Raw genomic sequence first — 20645 nt, forward strand, 5'->3', positions numbered from 1 at the left:
GAGCACATGAGCACTGGGTAATCAATCACCTGGGGCATGTGCTGCCTTCTCAGAGAGGAGGAGGGGATTCTAGGTCAACCAGGAGGACTTCCTGACAGAGGAGAGTCCTGGTGCCACCATGGTAACATTCAGTCCATGGCATGTGTCAGCTAGAAAACAACACATTAATTAGAAATTAATAAGTTTTCTCTTTAAGTTCACTTCACAATGTGACATCCTTCTCAGGTCCCCAAAGGTGCTTCCTCGTGGCGGGCATGTCTCCGGAAAACTGAGGCATGTGAGAAAGTTCTGGAAACAATCACCATGTAGTTTGAGAGATAATTTTGCATTGCATTTTATGGATAATATGTGTGTGGTGGCTCCTCCAACACTGGGTTCTAATTTCCTACTCTCCAAACAGCTATTCAGCTTCAAACCGACAAACATAAGTATCTGAATTGTTGGGTTTTTTTAAGTGTGCCAAATTCTCTATTAAAGTAAAATAAAACAAACAAAAATCTTTGAAATCTCCGTAATATGTCCTTTCTACACATTGCTTGAAATCTAAATAGATTTAACAGCTCTGGCTGGAGGAGCTGCAGGAAAGGGCCCCACTGTCCCACACCCAACCCCTAAAAATGCATCAGAGAGAGAGGACAGTTAGTGTCGCTGCCTGGCTCTGAACCCCACAGATCGCAGGTTCGCAGCAGCTCGACCACAGAAAGCGGGCAGATGTGACAGCGGCAGTGGCAGCGGCACAGACCCCATCCTGAACAAAGACTCACCGTTGGGTCACCCACCAAATGGAAACCGTCCGGGAAGAAACATGAGCTGCGCAGGAGCCCTACTCTCCCACCTTCCGCTTCCACCCTTGGGGCTCAACCAACACGCAAGAAAGACCCAACACCGGAGCAGGACATGGGAGGGCTGCCCCTGCACTGCACATGGGAGCCACCACCTGCACGACCCTCCTCAGGCGTCCCCCTCCCTGCGGCTCCCCCGAGAGCCGTCATCAGGCCCACACTCATGCAGTCTTATCGTCTGGCCCCAAGCAGGGTCCCCAAGGAAGTCACAGAAATGCCCTCTGAGCAGAGCAGTCAGTTCCAAGCCCCAACCAGCATCGGCTACCCCGAGAGCAGGGAGAGTGAGCTCACAACTTCCTTGTGCCCCAACTGTGGCCTGGACAGAAGGAGGCCCAGTGACAGGAACAGGCAGGTGCCTGAGTTGGAGAATGAGGGCAGGGTGAGGAGGAAACAGCAGGCAAGAGCAGTTGGGCATGTTCCCGCAGACATGAGCTAGGCTGACACAGGGTCGTGCCCTTGCCCATCACCGCCCCCTGCACTTCAAGGCACAGGGTCAGCAGAGCCGTGAGTGTGCCCACATGCACACAGCAATGAGCAGCAGGATGGCAGCACTCCAGGGCTTCTCGGAAATCTTCAGTCTGGAAGGGACGTTAAAGTGCCAAGTGCCGTGAGCAGGACAAGCCATAGTGTTGGTGCTGAGCAGTGGAAGGCAGGCAAGTCAGAGCACGAACGGACAGCAAGGGTGACGGCACACGGGAACCGGACGGCATGCGGGCAACGGAGACAGAGCCACATACAGGGCGGTTGCTGCCACGCACCCCTGATGTTGGAGCCACCTGGCTGTGACCTCAAACACCCAGGCTGGCCTCTGGAGTCTGACCTCACCCCACGGGTGGGTCTCGGGCCCCGAGGAGCAGACAGGAGGGCGAGACAGGTGAGACACAGGCGCCACTGCCGAGAAGAGCTGGCAGGAACCGCGGGACCTGTGCACCAGGGGACCCAAGGCCAAGGAGGAAACAAACAGGACACACAAGTCACAGAGCAAACTCAGGTAATTCTGGCCATTGGAGAAGAGCTGTCAGAGCTCCAGAAGTGCCACCCTCAGGTCCACATAGAGAAGGTTCTAGAAATGCGTTTACACGAAGCCGTACCGGTGACCTAACTACTATGAAGGCAGGTTTCTGAATTCTTTTTTTAGTGGACTTGGGTCCATGGCCAATAACCCTAAATGGGAGACAAGCAAACACAGATGCTATGTCCTAAAAACAGATTCTGAAGGTATAATCATTGATTCCCCCCCTCAAAGCCCCACAGCCCACGATGCACTGATCTGATTCGTAAGAATATCTCATTGGAAAACAACCAAAATACTAAAGAAAACGTCAAGCACAAAGCTCTCTTCTGCTTTGATATGTGAACATATTTTAAACATTAGAAAAGATACAAATGTTTTTTAAGGCTATGTTATACTCGGGAGCTCCCAGCACAAGCACAGAGTACAAAGCAGGTTTGCAGATGGCTGTGCACAGCTTCAGAAAATGCTGGAGATGGAAGGGCGACTGACAACCCAGGACCCGCACCTGCAGCATGGGGTAAAGGCCGCAGGCAATGCTGCTAAACCACAAGCAGACACTGTCGACGGAAATGCCTTCTGCTTTCCTGCTACTTTCCATTTTTTTCAAAGCTTCTGACGTGAGCACATCTCCATCAAAGGATGAGAAGTGAGAGCAGGTGACTAACGAAGCCGAAAGGAGGAGGAGGACGTGCGTCCAGGAGGGGCCCAGGCACAGGGTGAGCCCATCAGCTGGTGCGGGCAGACGGGCACGTCCACATTGTCTGCTGGAGGGATCCAGAAGCATCAAGAGGTGCTGAGCCGGCAACAAAGCCCCTGCCTGCCCGCTTTCTGCTCAGCTGGCTGCGGCCTAGTCACACACAAGGCCTTGGGGACTTGGGCCCATGTGGGGTTTCCCACAGGTCAGCAGGTCATTGCAAGGACAGAGCCCTCCCTCTGGGGCCTGGTGAGAGGAAGCCCCTGGGGGGCAGCTGTGGTGCCTGCACCCCCTGCTCATGTCCAGAGGCAGTCCCCCAGCCCCATGGTCGGGTCAACCTCCTCCCTGCTCTCATTTCCATGGGGGCAGATCATCGTGGAGGAGCAGGCACATGGCGGAGAGTCGTGCTTCCTGAAAGAAATTCTTTCTCCTCCGCAGGCAGAGGAGCCCCCAGGACACTTAAGAAAATCCAACGCAGGTCAAGCAGCCACCCTGGGCACACAGCCCTTTAGTGCGGCTTCCCCCCTGAGACTCAGGAAAATGCCAAGGAAATACCGGCCCCTCAGTGGGTCCAAGGGCCTCGGGGATCACTGAGAGCCCTCAGGCTGCCCCCAAGGGAAGGATTTAGAATATTCAGACCCTAAACATTTTCCTCATTTCTGGGGTCTCAGGACGAGTCTCACTCGCATCCTCGACCACAGGGACCACAGTGACCATAGTGACCATGCCCACCATGCCAACCATGGCAACCACGGCATGCCCAGGGGCCTCCAGGGAGAACGGACTTGTTGAGCAACTGGATAAAATTAAAACTGAATGGCCACGAGTTATCACTTCTGCAAGGCCAGGAGACTTCTCGGCAGACGTCCCCTAGCCTTGAATAACGGGCTGCCATACAAAGCTCACCTGGTAACCCCCAAAACCATGCTCAGTAATTGCCCAAGAAAAGCAAGTGAAGGTCAAACCCTGAGGATCTGGCCTCTACATCTTGCCGTTAAAATGATCTTCACAGATGTTGCTGGGTTCCCCAACACCTTTATTTTTTTTAATTTTATTTATTTATTCATAGAGACAGAGAGAGAGAGAGAGAGGCAGAGACACAGGCAGAGGGAGAAGCAGGTACCATGCAGAGAGCCTGACATCGGACTCGATCCAGGGTCTCCAGGATCACGCCCTAGGCTGCAGGCGGCACTAAACCACTGCGCCACCGGGGCTGCCCTTCCCCAACACCTTTATCCAGAATTTTTGTCTATCTAGACAAAAACATTATCAAGTCTATGTCCTTGGCATCTAGGAGCGCAGTCAGGACAGCCAGTAGCTCCACAGTGTGGCCTTATGACCTAAACAGTCAAGACAGACTACCTCCTTCCAAAACACAAGTGAAATGGTTCCCACAAAGCTGATGTTTAAAATCCATTCTATAAAACCCGCTGCTCGGCTCCCTGAAATGACCCAGAGGAGTCAGATCTGAGCACCAAGCTTGGGTTCCCGGTGAGCAGAGCCCTTCCCACAGAGCCAGCTGTACCCAAGAACCTCCTTGGCTAGGGGCATCGGGGTGAACAGACCCCACAGGACAGGGACCAGGGCCTGGGATGTCCACATCCCAAAAGACAGGGACCAGGGCCTCAGGGTGTCCACACTCCACAGGAGAGGGACCAGGGCCTTGGGGTGTCTAGACCCCACAGGACTGGGATCAGAGCCTTGGGGTGTTCAGACCCCACAGGACAGGGACCAGGGCCTCAGAGTGACCAGACCCCGCGGGACTGGGACCAGGGCCTCGGGGTGTCCAGAACCCACAGGGACCAGGGCCTTAGGGTGTCCACACCCCACAGGACAGGGACCAGGGCCTCGGGGTGTCCAGATCCCACAGGGACCAGGGCCTTAGGGTGTCCATACCCCACAGGACAGGGACCAGGGCCTCGGGGTGTCCAGATCCCACAGGGACCAGGGCCTCAGGGGTGTCTGGATCCCAAAGGCTTTCCCAGCCTCTCCAGGGTCGGGGCGTAGGTTCTCCTGCTACTACCTAATCTCTCCAAGCTGACTATACTTGTCATTGTTCCTGGTGTCAAATTAAAGCTTCCTATTATCCTATTTTTTCCAGAGCCATAAACCAGAGGAGCCTGTGGGGCACCCAGGAGATCAGCACCTCTGCTGACAGGCCCAGTTCATGATCACTAAACACGAAAATGAAAAAAAGTGTTGTGAGCACTTTCAACAAATACATTTATTTGGTCGTCCTCCTTCACAGCCCAAGAAAGTTTTGGAAGGAAACAAAGGACACAGAAGGAGGAGGAAAAACGAAGGAGTCCCGGGAAGGAGGCCCCTTCACATGTCGGGGCTCAGCCTGTGCCCTCAGGGGCCAGCTTCCATGCCCCGGGAAGCGCCGTTGCAGGAATGAGGCTGTGGACCGACCCCGGCCACCCTCTCTCTGGACTCGGCCCAGCTCCAAGCCTGCACCTGATGCCCTGTGGGGCTGAGCGCTTGGCGGCACCCTGGCCAGCAAAGCTCCCTTCTGTTCATCCACCGAGGGGCATGGACACAGGCTTTCCTAGGAACAGGATCGTATCATGACTGCTGCTCTGACAATTGCTTTTAAGACATTTTCCTGGTTAGCAAACAGATATTTAAATCATTTTTAAGTATCTACATAATTTCCCAAGCTGCAGCCCGTCCATAATTCAGACCTCTCCCCTATCAGTGGACTCACAGGTGTCACAGGGTTTGCCACCACAAATACGGGCACACAGCTTTGCTTTTATTTATGTGACTCCCCCAAAACAAACTGAATTATATTATATTATTACTATATTATTATATGATATTATTATATTATTTTGTATTGTATTATCATAATATATTATGCTATGATATTATTATATTTGTCACTTAATGGACATCACCAGATTATACAGCAGAGACTGTGACCACCTCATACTCCAGGGGGATGTGTGCCTACTTCCCCGCGTTCTCACCAGCACTGGATGCGTCACTTATCTTTTTAATCTGCCAATCTGCTGAGTGTGGTTTATGTTTAAATTTCCCTAAACCATCTTCAGGGTAAACATTCCCATTGAACACATGGACCATTTTCATTTCCTCTTCCGCAAATCACCATTTGCATCTTTGCCCCAATTTCTTATTCAGGGCTCTGCCTTTTTCTCATAAGGAGTGGGAGTTCTTCGCAAGAATGAGACTCTCTGGTCTACCAATAATGGTTCTCCCAGTCTGGTTATCTTTTTTCTTTTTTAATTGTGACATTAGATAACGTAACATCCGTAACCTAAACTGCAGCATTGAATCCATGTCTAAGTTCAGCAGCACTGAGCACATTCTCATGGTTGTACAACCATCACCTCTGCCATCTCCAGAACCTTCTATCTCCCCAAACTCAAATGCTGTCCCTGTCAGACACAAACTGCATCCCCACCAACCAGGGCCCTGCTGCCCACCTGCCTCAATGGATCGGACAGCTCCAGGGACCTCGCTGACATGCAATCACAGAGCATCTGCCCCCACCCCCGCTATTTTTTAAGAATTTTTTATTTGAGAGAGAGAGTGAGCATGGGAGGGGGGTAGAGGAGGAGCATCTCCAGCAGATGCCCCGATGAGCAGGGAGCCCAACGCGGGGCTCGATCCCATGACCCTGAGATCAGGACCTGAGCCAAAACCAAGAGGCAGACCCTCCACCAACCAAGCCCCCAGGTGCCCCTGAGCACGCATCATTCGAGGCTAGTTTATATCCCTGAGCTCCTCAAGGTGCATCCATGTCGGAGCAGGTGTTGGAAATCCCTCCCCTTCGAAGCTGACACGAACCCACGGTGTGCACATGGCCCCGTGTTTACTGGGTTGAACACTGGCGCTGCCCCTCTCCTGGCTGCCGTGCTCGCTGCCACCGTGACACCGGGTATGCACATGACTACATGAGTCCTTGCCTGCCACCCTCTAGGGCATCGCATGGTGACACTACGTCAGACTTTCCGAGGGCTGTCCACACCCCTTGCTGGCAGGGGCGCAGCCTTACACTCCCATCAATGGTGCTCGAGGGGACAAGGGGTCAGATTTCCCCACAGCCTCACCCACACTCCTTCCTGTTTCTATTTTAGGTTTTGACAGTAACCGTCCTGGGAGGTGTAAGTATGTTCATCTTTGTCTTTCTTTAGAAAGTATCTTATCCCATGAAACCTTTTGACTTGTGATTCAGAAAGCCTGGGGGACACTGGAGAGCATCTCTGAGGCTAACAGGCTTACCTATCTCTGTTTCCAAGGAAAGGAGAGGAGTGGAGAGGAAGAGAGGGAAGCTGTGTCTGCCACAGAACATTCTGGACTCCACAGGGTGGCCCGCCCATGCCCCCAGAGCTGTGAGGTCACACCTGTCTGCCCTGCAGCCAGCGGCCTGGACGATGCAGTGGCCGCCTCGTCCTCCTCTCACTCCCTCTTAGCTACTCAGAGACACAGCTTAAGACCAGATGACGCCTGCCCTGCTGCCTCCCAGACCCGAACTGTAGAGAAAGACAGCAGACGCCATCTACCCCAGGAGTCACAGCCATCATCCTGCATGACATCAACATGCTTCCATGCAGGGAAGGAAGCAGGGAAGGAAACCCCCACAGTGTCATGACCTGAGGCCAGCTCTTGTCGAGAACGAGGGATGGGAAAAGAACTGTAGTTCTAACTATGCTGGGGCCACTTACGTCTCCAACTTAAACACACACCCATCTGCTTCCTTCATAATCGAATTTCACCGAGGGCAGGTGGCAGATTTTTAAAAACAAGATTTCTTAAAAGCCATCTCCAAATAAAAGCAGCATGAGGTGAACTCACAAGCCACCCCCAGGGTGGGGGTGGAATGCTGAGGGGGAGGCCCGACCACGGGGAAGGGTCGCAGGCACCCAGCCAGCAGGACCCCCTGCGTCCACCATCAGGGAGGTTTGACCGCACTGTCTCCCCCCACCCCCCTGCCCGGGTCACCGGCACCATGATCTGCACAGAATTCTTTCCCTAAACCCTCCCCCAAACCACACAGAACAGCACCGTGCAGAGCTGTAGCCATTCGTCCCAAGGACAAAGCAGGAGCGTCGGCAGCCCCAAAACCCCAGGTGCACAGGCCCATCCTCTCCTGGGACACTCACGGCAGCAGGTACTGGCATTTGGACCCTCAGGGCTGCCCCACGCCAGGCCCCCAGCAGCCAGACAGTGAACAGCACCTGTGGCTCGTGCATAGCCTCCAGGGACCGGGCCCCTGTGAACCGGGCCCCACCTACGGCCTCGTTTGCACACACGCCTGGGGGAGTGAGCGGCACCTGTGCCAGGACACAGCAGGGAGCCCAACACGCCCACAAATGACCTGAGAGACCAGCACAGCAGGAGTGGAGGGGCCACACCCGTCACACTCATTCCTCCCACAAACCCAAGGCCGCTGCACACCCGTGTGGTCCAGGAACCGCAGTGCCAGGCAAAACTCCGAGCAGGTGTTGGACTCAGTCCTCCCCCAACAGGTGAGGGCCGCCACGGACTGGCGGCGCCCAGACCTGCAGCCAGCAAACAGGATGCCAGGGCTGCCTGGAGAGGCCAGGCCACTGCAGCAGGAAGCCCTGGGGCTGCCCCCGACCCTGCTGCTGGGGGGACACCAGCCCTGCAAACCCAGAACCCCGAGCACATCTGTCTGTGCCTGTGAGGGAAGGAACCAGGGGTGTAGAGGACACGTGGCTTCTGCCAGAGGCACACAAGGGGCTGCGGGCGGGCAGGGCCCCAGACCCCCACCTACTGTGGGCAACTCGCAGGAAGTCCTGGGGGCTCACAGACGTGACACTGACACCCCCCGCCCCCCCGCCTGCAAACGATGTGGCGCGCATCCACCACGCCAGAGAGGTCTCGGCCGCACAACCCTAGGAGTGCTGGGGAAAGGAACCCACCCCGAATGTCTGCCCCACGTGGCCAGCCCGCCCAGGCCCGCAGGGTGGATACACACCTGCCCCACACACTTACCGTTCACACAGGTCTCAGACGATGAGCAGAGGTCATCTTGGAATAAGCAGCCTGGGGAGGACAAGCGAGAGAGGGGTAAGTGCCGCTGCCCTGGCCGTCCCAGCCGCAGACTCCCACGCGTCCACCCAATGGCCCTTTGGGTTTGGCTCTTGTGAGATAAAGCTGAACTCGGGAACCTGCTCCGAGTCCATGAGAGGACACACACGTGTCCGCGGCCTGGCCTCTCCGTCAGGACACACTCACAAACCTCCTATCTCCGCCAGGGGAGCAGCAGAGGGAGCGGGGCTGGGGGACAGGGCGTCCATGCAGACACATCCTCGGCCCCACGGAGCCCTGTCAACAGCGCTGGGTCATCCCATCCAGCACTGAGCCTAATGCCCAGGATGAGGCCCCACGTGGACAGACGGCCCCAGGTACTGCCAGGAACGCAAGGAGGAGGCGGGGAGGGGCCTCTCATTTTCCAGAAACAGTCAGGAATGGGGAGTGTGACCCCAAATGCCTGTACCCACCACAGAGGGTCCGAGAAGGCAGATGTCAAACAGGGCGAGCCGGACAGGAAGGGTGCAATGGAGACCCAGGGGAGGGGGAGGCCGAGACTCGGATGCCCCCCATCCGGAGGCTGCCGGGTGCTCTGGCCACACACCCCCGCTGACAAAGCCGGGATGTGTTCTGAGCACGTTAGGTCTCTAGCAACGCGGAGAGTGTATTCCCAACAAGCACCTGCATCCCGCGGCGCCTCCTAACGAACTCTGACTGTCCACTCAGCGCACCCAGGCCGTGGACTCTCCCAACCCGACCAGCACACGAGCACTGGCCACCGGCCCTGCACATTGCGGTGACTGTCCACATAGGGCCGACCCTCCTCTGCCGGCCAGGAGGTTCCCGACAAGAGGAACCACATAACCGCGTCCTTCGATCCTCTGCCATTTCCTCTGTGCACCCGGGTCGGCCCACAGCAGGTGCCCGGAGCCGGATGCACAGGAAGGAATGGCAGGTAGGGGCATCTCCACTGGAGGAATCCATCCCTCGCATCACCATGAAGTTCCTACTACTCACCTGCTCTAAAACCCCTAGAGTCGGAAGCTTTCTCTGAAACAAGGAAGGGCTGGCAAGGCCCAAAAGCACATGTGGCTCCGGAACCAGAGGCATGGAGTCAGGGGACAGGTTACCATGAGGTCACGAGGTCATCTGCCATCACAGCCACTGTAGAGCAAGAGCTGATGGTTCCGTGTCCCCCAGGAGACGTCCCAGGAGCCGCTCCTCGGCGGGCCACCCAGGACCGCAACCCCGAGCCAGGACGGCTTCCCTGGAACACAGACCCTCCCACGCCTCGGGGTGGCTGGAGCGCATGTCCACCCCTGCTTATCCGTGAGCCACCCTGAGCCATCCACCGCAGCCACATCCGCACAGCTCTGTCCCAGAGCTGCTCGCTCCCACTCCTGTCTCACCTGCGACCCGAGCCAGGCCCAGGAGGCCCGGAGGGAAAGCAGCCGGGACCTGCCCGACAGCCAGCTTGTCGCCCGGGCACTAGCAAGGCTGCGTCCAGTGTTGTTCCTGCGAGGGCCCAGGGCTCGGCCAGGCTCAGTGTCACCAGCAGCAGAGCCCAGCTGCTGTGGGCCCTGGAGACACCCCTCAGCTGCCCGGGGACGGTCTGCGGGGAGGACAGGAGGTAGACGCCTAAGGGGCTCTGCAGTGTCAGGTCCTGCTGCCCCTCCCTCCGCCCAGGTTCACAGACACCGCACGATCCCTCTTCCGTGGCAGGATCCTTCCGGGCGTTTCCAGGGCCCACAGAAGGCCCCCCACTCGAGCCTGACTCACTTACACGAACGACCCCGCACTGCTCACGTGGCAGCCACAGACAACAGGTCCTGCGAGGAGAGGGCGCGGCTAGAAACCTGGACTCGCTCTCCGAGCCTCGCTAACCACAGCTGGCAGCTGGACCCAACAGGAACGAGACGGCAGCACAGTGAAGCCCTGAATCCCGGCTCCGGCACCACCGCCTGCTGCCAAGGGGCCTCACCCTGTGCACCCGGGGACCCGGGACAACCGCATCAGACAGATGTCGCTGCACGTGAAGGTGTCGGTCAGCAGTGCTGCTCCAGCAGGCTGGGCTAATTTTATGGATTTATTCATGTTGTTATTTGCTGTAAGTCATGAGAGGCCACATTTCATTTTAAGTACCAGCCGCCTCCTAATACTAATTGTGACTGTGAACCACAGAAGAAAGACTCATCTATGTGGCACACACTGCCCCGCCCCGGGGTCTCCGCTAGACGCACTCCATCTCTACCCACTCCCCACCCCCGCAGGCTGGGTGCAGCCCTGAACCCAATTTGTTGGCACTGCGTCTCACAGTCGGGCTCGTGAACGCTGCCAGGACCAAAGCCCACTGCAGGGCCAGCCCGTCCCATGCAGGAAGCAAGATCCTGGGTGTGCACCTTCATGCCTGGTGGCAGAAACCCGAGTGCCTCAGTCCTAAGGCCATTACCCTCCCTTCCCATGAACCTGAGGCAATGTTCACAAAATGCTCATGCTGCCCCCTTGGCTGAACCCCCGGCACTCGGCTGGGAAGCTGGGTGCACCCCACTCGTCACACCACAGCTTTCCCGCCAGCTTCAGGACGCACAAGCGCACTTGCAGTCATGCGCACACACGCACCACACACATGCACACATTAACTCAGGCACACACACACAGCCACACTCACAACCACATGCACAGACACACATACCAGCCCTGTTTAGGTCTAATTCTGTTCTCTTCCTTATTTTCCCAGAACACTAAGCAAGATTGTGTCACCGTCTCGACGCCTCTTTCTCTTCCTGTAAACAGAGGGAACACAGCACTTCTGCAGGAGCCAGGCCCCTCCCCCCCACCTCCCATCCTCCTGAGGTGCTCAGGGATTTGTGTTTTGCGGTGGAGATGCCCCTGTGAGCAGAAACACCCCCCACCCCGCTGCCTGGACCCCACGCCAGCCCTTCTGTGCCCAGAGTCCCCTCCAGGCTGTGACGCTGCCACAGAGGGTGCATGACCACCCTATCACTGGGGCCCAGCCATCCCAGGCACATGCCCCAGCACACTCCTTGCCCCTCCAGGCACGGTCCTCACTCCCCCGCCATGCACACTCCTCGCCCCCCAGGTACACTCCTCACACCTGGCCTGCTCTTCCCCGCTGCCCCCCCCACCCAGGATTCTGCAGAAGCACAGGGATGGAGCCCACGCCTGAGAGCAGAATAGGGAGTATCTGTGACCAAGTCACGGAGACAAGGATGGAGGGGAAGTAGGTTCTCTCAGCAGATAACAAAACCGTCTCTGTCACAAGGGCCCCAGGAACAGGGGCAGTGGCTGCATCTCCTCAAAGCCACTGGAAGATTCTCAGAACCCAGAACTCTCAGGAGATTTTCCTAAAATTGAGAACCAATAATGCTACCAAGCCAGAAATGGTTCAGTATCGTAGCCAAATAAGACGACGACCACAGCCAGCCAGCAGCGGGTTCTGCACACATGCACATCAGCAAAGACAAGGTTACCTCATCCCAAAGGCAATTTCTCACAAGGAACAGTGTTCCCATGCGTGGATTCTCTCACAGGGTCCCTTCCGTCTTCCCACCGAGCGCTCCCCAGTAGACACCACGCAACCTGACAACTTTGCCCAGTTCCCACCAAGGGCCCCGCCTCGCAGATGAGGGCCCTGCAACTCAGCATAGTGACCAGCACACCTGCAGCATGCTCAAATCCCGGCCCGTCTCCCCCGACACCCACTCCATCCGCGATTCCAGATAAGGGGGTGGGCGTATGTCCCTCAAGGGCAGAGCCACGTGACACCAGGGACTTGTCGGAGCGCCGCGCCCAGACCCTCAGCCCACTACCCACGCCCTCTGTGGCCTGGAGTGGATCAGAAGGCAGGAGGAGGCAAGTCGAGGCTGTGGCTCAGCCAGCAGCCACCCGGGCACCTGCCCTTCAGGGAAGGGGGCCCTGCTCCTGTGCACGCTTCTCCTTTCTCCTTGGAAGATCCACTGGTTGGTGTTAGTGGGTGGTGTAGGGACAGAGGGATGGGGACAGAGTCCCAAGCGGGCTCTGCGCTCGATCCCACGACCCCGGAGATCAGACCTGAGCTGAAACAGAGTCGGACACTCACAGACGGAGCCCCAGCGCAGGAAGCGTTAGTGATGGGGCTGATTCAGTGCGTGAGGCTTCAGGTGTCAGCCTGTAGGGACAGGAGGCTGAGCAGCACCCACCAGAGCCCCAGCTCCCAGATGGGAGCCCACATTTCAACTGTATCAGCCTTCAGTTCAGCAGCTACAAGACGTTTGGGCATCGGCGTCCTTGCAGCATGGAGGAAAGACCCGCCTCCAAGGGAAGAATGCCCCGCACATGTGCCCCCTCCCTGTGCTGGGCCCCTAACCCGCCCCCTGCTAAGAGCAGGAGGTGGCCCCACGTGCAGGCAGAGGGCCGGGTGCCCGACGGTGGCAGCAGCCCCCCTCCTCCAGCAGGACACCCACATGGCCAGGGCGAGGGCAGCCCCCCGAGGGCCAGAGGGGCAGACGCTGGGCTCGTGTCTGCCCAGGCAGGGAGGGCTCATGCTCCTGGGAGCCGCGGGTGGGAGCTGACAGCCATCGAGGGACAAAGGAGCCTCTGTATAAGGTGTCCACTCAGCTCTGCAGAGGCCTGTGCCCAGGTGATGGGAGCCCCAGCCACAGCATGCACCAGAACACCAGCCGGCACTGGTGAGGCCGAGACAGCCAGCACCTGCCCACGGGCACCCGGGGCCCAGGCCACCACCTGCCGGGTCTGCGGGCCACGTCTTCTCCAAGCAGTCCAGTGCTCCCCAAGCAGCCCACCGTCGCTCCTGCCATGCACAGCCACTGGGGAAGCTCCCGGACGGTGGGCTCCACCATGGCAGGTAGGGTGACAGCCGGACCCAGGAAGGCTCCTGTCCCCAGAGCCACCTCCCCAGTGCTGGCCGGTCTGTCACCACCAGTTCCCAGGATCGAACACCGACTTCATGCCATCACACAGGCATCAGGTAGGGATGCCAGGCTGCTCAGTGGCAGCACGTGCAGCTCTCTGCGTGCCGGGCCAGGGTCCCAGGGTTTCCCTACAACACGCGCACGGCAAAGCCACATGATGTAGGCTACCCCTCACCAACCCCCAGAGGCCTGTGCTTTCAGAGCAGCAGGGCATCTGGCCTCTTGTCCCCTGCAGGCACTGACCCCCTGCTGCAGTGACCCCAGTGCACTCCAGTCCCTCGGCGAGGAAGACAGTGGCCTCTGGGCCTGCTGCTGGGGGGCCTGAGACCCAGGCCGGTCACAATGGGGCCAGTGAGGTCCCAGGCCCTGCAGATGTGTGGCCACCTACCCAGGAGAGCAGAGAGCGGGCCCTGCAGCAGACACGTGGCCCTACTCCCTTGTGGGGGCCACACACTACCCACTCACTGCACCTTAGCACCGACCTCCCTGACCTTGACCTGCGGGCCGTAGCAGGTCAAATTTCCCCCCTCAGGGCCCAGGCTTTCTTCTCTGCCAGCCACACAGCCACACGCACGTGTGTGAGCTGGTGCCCGTCTCGGGGGGAAAGGGGGCCCTGGGACCAGGCTGGTCACTGGGTCACCGCAGTGCCCCCCCACCCAGCTCTGCTGGCTCCGTCCCTGCAGGTGACATTTGCATCCATGGGGTGTGACACACACATCCTCTTGTGTCTGAGAACATGGCTAGTGTCTGAGGCAGGGGCCACGATCCTGACCCTTGTCCTGCTGGCCCCCTGCAAAATCAGCCTCTCCCACATGGAACTGCAGCACCACGGGGGGGACGGCCTGCAGCTGCCACCCGCCAGCCAGTGGCTTCTCTGACGGTTTTCTAAAATAAGGGAAAACTAAATTCCTTTCTTTTTATAAACTTTATTTTTATTTGAAAGAGAAAGAGAGCGCGCACAGGAGCAGAGGCAGAGGGGAAAGCAGGCTCCCCGCCCAGCACAGAGCCTGATGCGGGACTCGACCCCAGGACCCTGAGATTGTGACCTGAGCTGAAGGCGGACACTCCACCGATGGAGCCCCCCAGACACCCCTCAGAAAAAGTAGATTCTAATCTTGAGTAACTTCCTTGAGTTCAAGTTCCTAACTGTGTGTGTTAATAAATACACAAGAATGTATATATGAATGACAATTGTTCCAAGTTCAGGGTATCTACAATAACTTTGTGTTTTATTTTTAAGGTGCAGGAGCCGATTACCAGGAACCGTGCTGCCAACATGTGACACTCCTGCTTTACTACCTCGGTGTTTCCAACCTGGCTCACTGAAGTTAGGACATGGCTGTTAACAACTTGCTGATGCATCTGATCTGTGACGTGTACTGAGTGACCCTTCGCTCGGCCCTTCGGCGTTTGTCTTCAGTTTCCTGAAATGGAATAATATCCTCAAGAGAAGGGCATCTTCTGACTTGTTCTGTGGGATTAAGAAGCATTTCTGAGCTTGTTTCCGTAGATACGGGAAAGCCCCAGCCAGTCTCTAACTAGAGCCTCCAACATCAAACACGGAGAGTGCGGATGGCCACACCATCAGACCGGGCGCAGGGAGGCTGCTGCAGGGAGCCCCGGGGTGACGGTCATGCGCACGCCCATGGGGAGCCTCAGGGAGGCCAGGGCAAAGTGAAATCTAGGGTCACTGAGGGGCAGGCCCATGGGCGGGACAGCCACACCTGCCTGGACACGTGAGGTGCGTGGCTTATGGGGCAACGAGCCTCTCCGTCGTGCCGGGCCGACTCACTGGACCCTCAGCCATCCTGGGTGCAGGCCCACTGTGACCATCACGTGACCTCAGGACCCTCCCGGGGAGATGGAGGTCACTTGGTCCTCATCACATGACAGAACGTGGCATGGGTCCTATTTCAAGGTCCACGCAGGTCAGCGGGGTCCTGATGATGTACACGTTTGATTCCCCCCAGACCTGGCCCAGAGCCCACAGCTCTCCATCTCCCGCATGAAGCAAGGGCATGGGCTTTTAGAAATAATATTCATCTAAAAACCAGGATTAGGGAAGTGGTTTAGCGCCGCCTTCAGCCCAGGGCATGATCCTGGCATGATCCTGGAGACCCAGGATCGAGTCCCACACCGGGCTCCCTGCATGGAGCCTGCTTCTCCCTCTGTGTCTGTCTGTCTGTCTCTCTCTGTCACTCATGAATAAATAAAATCTAAAAAAAATAAAATAGGGGATCCCTGGGTGGCTCAGCGGTTTAGTGCCTGCCTTTGGTCCAGAGTGTGATCCTGGAGTCCTGGGATTGAGTCCCATGTCGGGCTCCCTACATGGAGCCTGCTTCTCCCTCTGCTTGTGTCTCTGCCTCTCCCTCAGTCTGTGTCTCTCATGAATGAATAAATAAAATATTTTTTAAAAATAAAAAAATAAAAATTAAAATAAAATAAAATAAAATAAAATAAAATAAAAAATAAAAACCAGGATCAGCATATCAGTAATGGTTGTATCATAAAGTAACTATCACAAACGCTCTGCAGTTTATTTCTTTGGACCCAAATTCTTTCTCATCCCAAATGACAAGTGGCACAATTATTTCAAATTAATTATGTAAGAAAAATTGGGCACCTGGGAGTCTCCATCAGTGCAGCATCTGTCTTCAGCTCAGGTCATGATCCTGGGGCCTGGGGTCAAGCCCCATGTCCCGCTCCCTGCTCAGCGGGGAACCTGCTTCTTCCTCTGCCCCTCACCCCTGCTCGCACTCACTCTCTCTCTCTCTTTCTCTCTCAAATAAATAAATAAAATATTTTTTTAAAAATCATATGTTGGGGCGCCTGGTGGCTTAGCCGGTCAAGCATCCAACTCCTGGTTTCAGCTCAGGTCATGACCTTGGGGTCCTGGGATCAAGTCCCACGTTGGGGTCCGTGCTCAAGGAGAGACTGCTGGGGATTCCTCTCTGCACCCCCCACCCAGGGCACAAGCATTCTCTCTCTCTCTCTCTCTCTCTCTCTCTCAAAAGTAAATAAATCTTTAAAAGAAAAAGAAAAATTATATGTAAACTAACTTTTACATTTATACTGGGCTCAATTTTTTTAAATTTAAATCCAACTGGCCAACATAGAGACTTCATTAATCTCAGACGTAGAGTTCAGTGACTCATCAAACGCAGAAAACACCCCAGGCTCAAGACGTCACGAGTTAAGTTCAATGTTAAGACTAGATGTATGTTTAAATGTACATGGTAACGTAATGAGGATTAAAAAGCAAAACCTACTCCCGTGGCCCGATGTAAGAATTCTTGCACTGACAATTTTCTGGGTTTGTTTATAAATAATGAGATAAAAAGTGTTTCTACCACTGTTTCTGAGCACTTGTCCCCCAACAAGACATGGCAATGTGTGCCCCCAACACTGGAAACCAAGACACACACACACCCTTGAACACTGATCTGAAACTAGAGGGAACTGGGGACATCACAGGGGAACTTCTCCCATCTTTTTGATTCCCGCACAGCTGACATTCAGCATCATGACAGTTTCAGGTGTATGATACGGTGACTCAACAATTCCATGCATGACCATCTCATGGCTCATCACAGTCCATGCAGTCTAATCCTCATCACCTGTTTCACCCGGCCCCACCCACCTCCCCTCTGTGATCATCAGTTTGGTTTCTCTAGTTAAGAGTCTGGGGCTGTTGTCTTTCTTCTTGGTTTTGTTTTGTTTCTGAAATTCCACATATGAGTGAAATCATGTGGTATTTTCTTTCTCTGGCTGACGTATTTCATTTAGAATAATACTCTCGCTCCAGGGATCCCTGGGTGGCGCAGCAGTTCGGTGCCTGCCTTTGGCCTAGGGCGCGATCCTCAAGACCCGGGATCAAATCCCACATCGGGCTCCTGGTGCATGGAGCCTGCTTCTCCCTCTGCCTATGTCTCTGCCTCTCTCTCTCTCTGTATGACTATCATAAGTAAATAAAATTAAAAAAAAAAAAGAAAATTAAAAAAAAAATAATCTTGCTCCATCCGTGTGGTTACAAATGGCAGGATCTCACTCTTCTTTATGGCCAATACTCCAATTTGTGTGCATGTACATACATATATCCCACTGTGTACCCACACACCATGCTCTTCATCCATTCCTCGATGGATGGGCACCTGGGGTACTTCCGTAACTTGACCATTGTAGGTACTGCTGGAGTAAACATAGGGGTGCATGTATCCCATTGAATTAGTTTTTTTCTGTGTTCTGGGTAAACACCTAATTGTGCAATTCCTGGATCACAGAATAGCTCTACTTCTAACTTTCTGAAGCCCCTCCCTCCTGTGCCCCACAGAGGCCACCCCACTTTACATCCCCACCAACAGTGTAGGAGGCTTCCTTCTTCTCCACATCCTCCCAACACCTATTGTTTCCTGGGGTTTTGATGTTGGCCATCCTGACAGGTGTGAGGTGGGATCTCAACCGTGGAACAACCTGAGACCTCACAGGGAAAGTCATCACCAGTTCCTTGTGAAAATAACTCTTCCCTCTATAACCTCATCCAGTTTAATCTGTGTTATTCTCAGGTCCTTTTCTGTCCTCTGCTGTGGCCAAGCAAACGATGCATGCTTAGTGCCTTCTAACATCTGAGAACCACTGGTTTTCCAAGTATCTGAAGACGGCATTCATGGCTCCTCCACCTGGAATGTGACTACCGGGCCAGCTGTTAAGTGTGAGAACAGCCTGCCTTCTGCTGGGCATCCCTGTGGCTAACCCCATACAATCCAAGGGCAAGGTTCTGTTCTTTCAGGTCCTCCCCCAGCCCAGATCTAGGAATCCTAGAAGAGAACAGATTTGTTCCAAACTGTTGGGTTCCCCCCTCCCACCTCCAGCACACACACACTAGCTACTCTTGTGTGTGGGTAAGAGGCACAGCTGTAAGCTCTGGAGTGATCCCCAAGGAGAAGGTCCTGTGGCTGATGGAGCCACACCTGCCTCCCAAAGAAGCCACATCCCTGGGTAGGCCACCCTCTGAGGGACACTGGATAGAAACATCCCTCATGACCAAGGGGGCAACTCATGTTGGGACACCTCTATTTTAAGGTTTTAGTCTATTGAGTGTACATCTATCTCCTGGAAGCTTCCATCACAGATGCTCCCAATACTTGGCATTCCACAGAGCAAAGCCTCTCCATGTTGAAATGAGGTAACAAAACACCCCCCAGAGTGACAAGCTTACATTATCTCCCAGTGGATGCATGCTCCTCTCCCTCTCCCCTCTTCCACAGGGCAGACTTTCCAATGTCTGGATCCGTTCTTCTTTAACTAAAACATGTGCAGCTGTCACATAATATGGTTTCACACCATTCTGCCCACCTAACCTCCCTGCTCTCTGCACTGCCTGTGTGGATCTGTGCTGAAACAGGGCGCACATGTCAGAGCTAAACGGAGCTTCAGGACTGGCACAGCCACCTGGGGGCACAAACATTCTTCCCCATCGCTCTGATTCTCCCCTCCTATCACCAGAGTCAGAGTCCATGTAGCTGCCAGAGGTCTGCGAGAGCACTCAACTCTAGCACATTCTGACAGAAGAACAAGTGGCTTGCTCAGGGCAGGCGAGACGGCCTTGTTTTTTTGTTGTAAACACAGTGTTACTGGAACACAGCCACCTCCCTGCTCACCCTGGTGAATGGCTGCTTTCGTCCTGCCATAGCCGAGTCCCAGAGCTGGGACAGACATACACACCAGGAGCCCCAAGAGCCCTGACTGTTCACAGAAATACTTCGCTGGCCCTGGCTCATTGGAAGCGGTGCACACTCCTCAGAAGACCAACAGGGGGCTAGAAAGCTGGCCTGGAGAAATGGGCGGGAACCAAAACAGGGTCCCACACAGCTCCGTGAGTGGCTCTGTGTCTGCCTGGCCCACCGCTGTCCCCCGAGTCCCCATTTCTCATTGCCCCAGCTTCAGGCGTCACAGGAGCACATGACCAGCCTCACCTATAGCACATGCTCCTATGGGCAGCCATGCACCCTTGAACCTGGACTCTGTCCCGGGCCTTCCCAGGCCCCATCACACCATGGACCTGACTTCATGTGACAACACAAGCCGTCTTCTTTTCAGACCATCTTGACCATTCCCACCACCAACCTCCCAACCCCAAGAACTGGAGTCTGTCCTTATTCCCTTGGGAGGTCACATCCCCCTTGACCCCATTCCCAGCCTACATGTTTCTGGATTCCCAGCTGTGCATCCTGTACAAATTTACTAAACAGACGCTTCCCATCTGTGTGTGAGCTGTGGCTGCACACCTGCAGGGTGCTGGGGGGCAGCAAGGCTGGGGGGCTGAGAAAGAGGGAGAAGAGGCCGGAGAGGTTGCGGGGTGCAGGACAGAGCTGTCCCCACCCAGCAGCTCGGCTTTCTCCATGATGGAAGCTCTCCCTTCCTTGCAGGCCTCTGAGGAGGGTCATAGTGGGCACCATGATGACAAGGAAACAGAAATGATGGCACTGAACACCAAAAATCCAACCTCAACTGTTGGAAAGGGCTCCTGCTTAGAGGTAGAAGGTGCCAGAAATCAGTCCCATGTCCATGGACAAACTACACATTCTCTGAGCACCTGTTTACTTAAACTGAAACTATTATCAGAGATTTTTCATGTCATATAAGTCTCAAAAATTAAGAAAATGCAGAAAATCCTCAGAAGGAAGTCGTACTAGTTACTTCCTCATCCAGAGGTAACATCCCTATTTCCAGGCACCTTTCCTGGCATGTGTCAGAGAACTGCCATCACATGGTGCACGCGATTTTATGAACTGCTTTTAATACATTGTAAACAATCCTGCATTTGATATTTCTTACTGTCATCAATGTCAATCACTACAAAATAATGAGCTCTACACGTGCACACCAACTTTTTAACCAGTTCCGTCCTGAAGTGACCTCACACATCTTCCAATTTCCCCACCACACAGAACTGTGTAGTCAGCTCCTGGCTGTCAGGCTGTGGGGTCAGCGCTGCTTCCCTTCCCCTCACGCTAAAGTCCTACAAAAAGAGCTCCAGGGGCGCCCAGCTCGCTCTGTGGGTGGAGCAGGCAACTCTTGATCTCAGGGCTGTGGGTTTGACGCCCCCACACTGGGTATAGAGATTACTTAAAAATGAAAAT

At 55.1% G+C, this 20645-nt stretch overlaps 1 protein-coding gene across 4 annotated transcripts in view; it reads right to left on the reverse strand.

Annotated features, from left to right (window-relative positions):
- Positions 1-20645, reverse strand: part of PTPRN2 (protein tyrosine phosphatase receptor type N2) — a 725828-nt gene that overhangs the window by 649838 nt on the left and 55345 nt on the right. For 2 of the 4 annotated variants that reach the window (XM_049095286.1, XM_025449397.3), the window contains exon 2: positions 8537-8587. The exons of 1 other annotated variant lie outside the window; for it this stretch is intronic. In XM_049095286.1, the coding sequence (XP_048951243.1) occupies positions 8537-8587 (51 nt within the window). Of the gene's footprint in view, positions 1-8536; positions 8588-20645 lie in introns of those variants that run through there. One more of the 4 variants, XM_035699967.2, reaches the window with a different exon arrangement.

The sequence above is a fragment of the Canis lupus genome, chromosome 16 (assembly GCF_003254725.2).
Source record: "Canis lupus dingo isolate Sandy chromosome 16, ASM325472v2, whole genome shotgun sequence".
Taxonomy (NCBI): Eukaryota; Metazoa; Chordata; class Mammalia; order Carnivora; family Canidae; genus Canis; species Canis lupus.